General features: G+C 41.7%; 1 protein-coding gene across 2 annotated transcripts in view; it reads left to right on the forward strand.

The window, feature by feature from the left end:
• Positions 1–4,994, forward strand: part of lrp8 (low density lipoprotein receptor-related protein 8, apolipoprotein e receptor) — a gene marked incomplete at its 5' end in the record, with an annotated part of 227,372 nt that extends 222,378 nt beyond the window's left edge. Inside the window, 2 exon segments of one of the 2 annotated variants that reach the window (XM_014014271.1) lie at positions 335–403; positions 4,665–4,994. In XM_014014271.1, coding sequence (XP_013869725.1) covers positions 335–403; positions 4,665–4,966 — 371 coding nt within the window. 2 annotated transcript variants of the gene reach the window in all.
• Positions 4,995–5,795: the final 801 nt, after the last annotated feature.

The following is a 5,795-nucleotide window of genomic DNA, read 5'->3' on the forward strand; positions in this document are numbered from 1 at the left end:
TTGTAAATAAAATGGCCCCATCCGTGTAATATATTTTTAAACTTTTATTTTAAAAATGATAAAAACTCAACATCCTACAGTATTTTTACAGTCTTTATTTTACAGTTAAAATATATGTTTATCATATAAAGCCTGATGTTACAACTAATCATGGATCCCTTTAGACTGTCTTTATATTACGCAAATATGTGTTTCGAGCACAATAACCTTTTGTTTAAACAAATTGTTTCTCTTTCAGGGTTTATTCGAGGTGGAGGTGGTGTAGAGCAAAACTTTTTTGCTTAGTTTGTATTTTCTATTTTTTTTTCTCTGTCTCTCTGCTGATTCATCACAGCTGCAAGTGATCACTACCTCATAGGTAACAACATCACGGTAGCTGTTTTGGGAATAGTCATTCCGATCGGTGAGTACTCCTTACCTCCTCACCTTGTTGTCTTTGCTTTCTGCCTGCCTGCTTCCTCCTCCTCCTCCTCCTCCTCCTCGCTCCTTCATCTCTGCTTGTCTCTGAAGCTTGGCGTAGTGTTTGCAATATTTCTGTCTTGCTGTGTGCATGTGTGATTGTTGGGATTTTGAAGTGTTTTGAAGTAATCAATGTTTTTTACATGAATGTGGTAGAGTAGCGAAGCTTTAATGTTAAATATTTCAAAACTTTAAAAAASATATCGCAAAAATTTCAAGCTTACCTGCTAGAAAATGTCATTATGTGGAAGTAAACTGTCAGTTAAATCAAAGACCAAGTGTTTGTAATGGGAACATTAAGCTATTATTAATGAGATGTTACTTTACATTTTACCAGCTGTTACTACATTAGAATTATGCTCYCAGTGTGATCGTATTGTACACTGCCTCTGAGTCAGTCCAGTTCYCTGACATGGGTTTTACCGTTAGGACCGGGGTTTAAATATGTAGTGGCTTGAAACTGCTCATTAAGTCGACACAATTGGGAGTTTAAAATTGCATAATAAGCTATGATGAACCATTTTGTCTTATTATCTGCTTTTTTAAAATCACTTGGAGCTATTCCTTTGACCGKATACTCTATTTTGTACTATTACTTCCTTCAAAATAGCTTTTGAAAGTTATTCTATTAGTGTCAATTATAATAAAAATCWTATTATACGGAAACAATTAACGCTTTCATGCTCAAAGTAGCTGAGAAATCAACTGAATGTGCAAATGACCTTTTTAGCGGTAGCGTACGCTGCTAATTGAGATCTCTTTCATTCAGAACATTGAATAGTTTCAGAAGTCATGGTTCTAAAATATTATAAAGCCTTTTTTTTGGGTCCTTCTTTTATTCTCAGCATTTGAGATGTCAGCTCATTAAAWCAACCCCCTGAGACCGTTAACCCTTCATCCCTCGTTCTGTCCTCCTGCCAGTCAYTACTGCCACAAATCCCCTCCATTCTGCATTTTTTGGCAGCTTTGAAACCTTAATTATCGTTGGAAGTCCACGAGGGATGGATTTCTGCACCCCCAGTTCTCCACTCTCATCCAGTAATGAACCACCCACAGCTCCACGAGAGAAGCGGGCCGTGATTATCAGTATTTAGAGGAAGTCGGGGGCTGTGGTGCCGTTCCCTAATTGGAGTGAAATATTCTAAACGAGACAAAAAGCTGATGTTTTTAGAGCGTTTAGRAAAGAACAAAGACGGACGGTGCCACGCGGGGATCTCCTGGGCTTACACAACAAAATGTGCGATAAGATGGGGCTTCCATGGGTGGGGGTGGGGGGAGGATCACATCTGTGGAAGCTAACCCAAACTAATCTTATCGCTCTATCCTGACACACTGCTGACGTGGCTGTTGGTTCCTAAGCCATATTTCCACTCTCCCTCTCCGCTCCCGCGCGCAGACACTGGTTTCTGCGGGGCAGTTGGGCGTTTTGTGCTGATATGGTAATGAGAGGAGAGAGACGGCGCTTATCGCAAATCCTCCAAACTCCCTTCTCTCTACCCCCCCCCACCCTCCATTCTCCTCTAATAACCCCCATCCAAAAAACACCACATGCCCATCTGCAAATAGTGTTTCATTTCTCAGTCAAGGCAAGAGCAAAATTATAAATCATAGCCCAAATGGAGAGCCGGGATAATAAGCTGATGACAGTTAGGCAACCTTGCAGAGCTTTTATGAAAAAAAAAAAAGAGCTAAATCAAGACCTTCAGGTCCAAAACGTTGCAGGATTTTAGATGAACTCGTGCATGATTGCACAAACTGATGTCTCAATGCACATCTTGCATGTTGGGTTTGTTGTCTGTATAATGCAGGCAGTCATTAGTGAAAATGGTGCATGTGAGTTAAGTAAARGTGTTTTTGATCTTGTGAAAGTGAGAAGAAATGTTGTAGAATTAGTAAACACAATATGAAGGCTCATTATTTATTACTTTAGTATATTTTTAAAAATCTGCTCCTTTTTAACCKACAGGTAAATGCTTTTTCCTTCTTTTCTTCACAAAATAAACATTATTCACTCATAATGAATGAAACACGAGTTTCTTCTGCAGTACTCTGGTCATTTTTGGCTATTAAAGGAGACGTATCATGCAAAATCCACTTTTTAAGCTGWTAAATAGATTTTGTTGTGTACTTGAAGTCTCTAGGAGAGCAGAAAAGTTTAATGTCGTTTCTCATGGTGCTGCGTTAATATCTTTATATTATGACTGAGTCATATTTTTCAACTYGTTCCATTTTCTCTATTTTCTATGATGTTTTCTGAACTCTTAYGTCACAGYATTTGTAACAGAACCACCAATTACGATCTGGATTTACCAACTACARTTTAATGATCTTCATTCTCCTCTGACTCTGGATCAGACTCTGCTCTAACATGTAAAGGCCTCTACATACTCCCTCCGATCTGCTGAAATCAGCTCTCATTGTCACAGCTGAATGACGAAAATTGCGTCATTTTGTTCGGTGTGCYGACAGGTCGCCTCCTTCTCGACACACACATGGCCTTGGCCGAACTGTTTCTCACCATGCTTCATGCGAGGCATTGTGTGATTGGTCTGAAGTTCGTGGGCGCGTTTGTTTAAGCTGAAAGCGCTCTAACGCTGTATTTTGCTTCACCTACTCGCTTCCAGAATAGCTACGTTTACTGCGCAAAATTCTTTGATCGGATTGAAATCTGTTCTGATTAAATAATCCGAATGTATCGTTTACATGGGCACAATCCGATCATGACAAGTGCTTTCATGCACCAGGCTTTTATTCGGAATAGAAGCGCTGACGTGCAGTTGTTAACTTTCCCTAAAAAAACACAGAAGAAGTTTTACTTCTGTCATGAACATAAACAAACGTCTTCTGAGCGCCGTGAATCGACCCACAACAAGTTTTAAGAACAGTGGAGACATTACTGCACTCCCTGGTTGACCTACAGGTGATGTGCAAACTTTTTGTTTTTGGCGAAGCAACACATGCTGTTTGTCTTCTTTCTTTATTGAATGAGATCACGGGTGGAAATGTTCTGTGCTGCTGGAAACTACAGCACTGCTGCCCCTTCTTCCACAAAGTGCAGAAACCGGTGGATGAAAGTCAGAAGACATGCACAGAGGTCAGTTTTCCACAATCAGAATGAGATGATCAGATTAGGTGTTTTACATGCACGTGGCTCGGATTATCAGTCGGCGTAAACCACCCTTCTCATTCCGATTACAAATTCATTCGGATCGAGCTGAATCAGGTCAGAATAAACCGAATGGGGTGTTTATATGACGCATTTTTATACAGAATGGCCGTTTAATCCAATTATTTGTGTCCGTGTAGACGTAGCTAGTGTGACTAACCAAAAGCAGACATTTATAAAAGTCATACAAAAACTATGGAAATATAAAAAAGAAATTTTTGGAGTCCATCTACAGAAAGATGTGGAGCATTAACTGGGACAGATTTATGGACAAATAACAGCGAGGGATTTTTTTGTTTTTGTTTTTGTTTTTGTTTTGTTTTTCCTGGAGTGTAGACTCCAGCGCAAAAGAACACTATGCAGTGACTTGTACCACAGCGGGAGGGGTTTCAGGAGTTCGGTGTGACTCAAGAACTGTGAAATGTGTGTGTGAAAACGAATGCCGAACAACTACGTGACTGCGCGTCGACTGTTYGGCTTCAGATGGAGTGTGTAGAGGCCTTAAGTCTAGATGTACATGGCTTCCCTTGTTGACATCTTTTAATTCGTTTGTAAATAAAAAATTTACGCGCTGCTATTTAGTCGAAGCTGGAGGGGGGCGGGGTGTGAAGCGCTTCGTTTGAATTTAAAGAGCCTCAAAATGAGTTGATCTGAGAGACGCTTCAGAAAAGAGCTGAAGGAGGGGGTTGTGGAGTTACAATAAGGTGGAATTCAGACCAAAGCACTGCAGTTCCAAAATAGACCCCAACTGAGTTTTTTAAATGTGAAAAGGGATTTAAAAGCATGATAYGTCTCCTTTAAGAGTTCTACAGAAATAAACTTTGGCTTGACGTCTGTTTTTTAGGCTCTCAAATGTTTTAAAAATGTTACGTGGTGAGAGTTGAACATAAATCCAAAAATGATGAGCCTTCATTTGATGTAAGAAACGATGCGAGCCTTGTTTACGTGTKTGAGTGCTTTAAGCGCCGCTCCGTGTCCCCTGGGCTGTGTTAACGCTCCCGCCGTGTGTTGTTGTTGTGTGTGTGTTAAACACATGCAGTCCCTATCCTTGCCACAGTGGTCATCGGATTGCTCTGCACCGGCGGCTACCTGGTCTGGCGCAACTGGCGGCGCAAAAACACCAAGAGCATGAACTTCGACAACCCCGTCTACCGCAAAACCACGGARGACGACGACGACGAGATCCACATCGGGCGCCACAGCGAATCCATCGGTCACATCTACCCGGCAGTGAGTGGCAGCCACAGCCAGCCGTTCATAGCGCTCCCGCTAGGGGGCGGCGTCACAGACAGCAACTCTCACTGGTACTCAGTGGCGCCCATGCTCTCCAGTGGCAAATGAGAGAGAAGCGACGGGAATAAGGGAGTGTTTTTGGGGGTTTTTTTTGGGTGGGCGGGGGGTAAATGGGAGGATGCACGAGGTTGGCCTGGTGGAACAAGAAAACAGGCTTGCACATGCATACTACCCAAAGTTCACATATCACTTTTGCAGTAAGATCACCAATTATACATACAAACCACTCACGCAACCATTTACTCGTTTTTTCCCCCTTTTTCTTTACCARTCATATTCATACAGTACATTTATCAACCCCACATCCCCATGGTCAACCTGCCATTGCATTTATTGTCAGTGTTGCTGGTTGTTGTGGTGATTTTTGGTATTCCCTTACAAAAACTCCCAGTGAAGTCAGAGAATCTACGTCCTGATGCATCTCAGTAATCCAGGTAGAAAAAATCAAAAAGAAAAAATAAGTAGGTCCTCTGGATTGGTTCTTCCTTAAGGAAATGTTTCGTCTCTCCTCCAAGAGACTTCTTCAGTCTGATGAGTTTCAGGTGAACTCCTGAAAGAGTGACCGCTGGCCTGTAGGTGAGTGTAAACTCATTAGGCCAAGACTCTGCAGTTTACACTCATCTACAGGCCAGCGGTCACTCTTTCAGGAGTTCACCTGAAACTCATCAGACTGAAGAAGTCTCTTGGAGGAGAGACGAAACATTTCCGAAGAACCAATCCAGAGGACCTACTTATTTTTTCTTTTTGATTTTTTTCTACCTGGATTACTGAGATGCACCAGGACGTAGATTCTCTGACTTCACTGGGAGTTTTTGTAAGGGAATACCAAAAATCACCACAACAACCAGCAACACTGACAATAAATGCAATGGCAGGT

The sequence above is a fragment of the Austrofundulus limnaeus genome, unplaced genomic scaffold, assembly GCF_001266775.1.
Source record: "Austrofundulus limnaeus strain Quisiro unplaced genomic scaffold, Austrofundulus_limnaeus-1.0 Scaffold113, whole genome shotgun sequence".
NCBI lineage: Eukaryota > Metazoa > Chordata > Actinopteri > Cyprinodontiformes > Rivulidae > Austrofundulus > Austrofundulus limnaeus.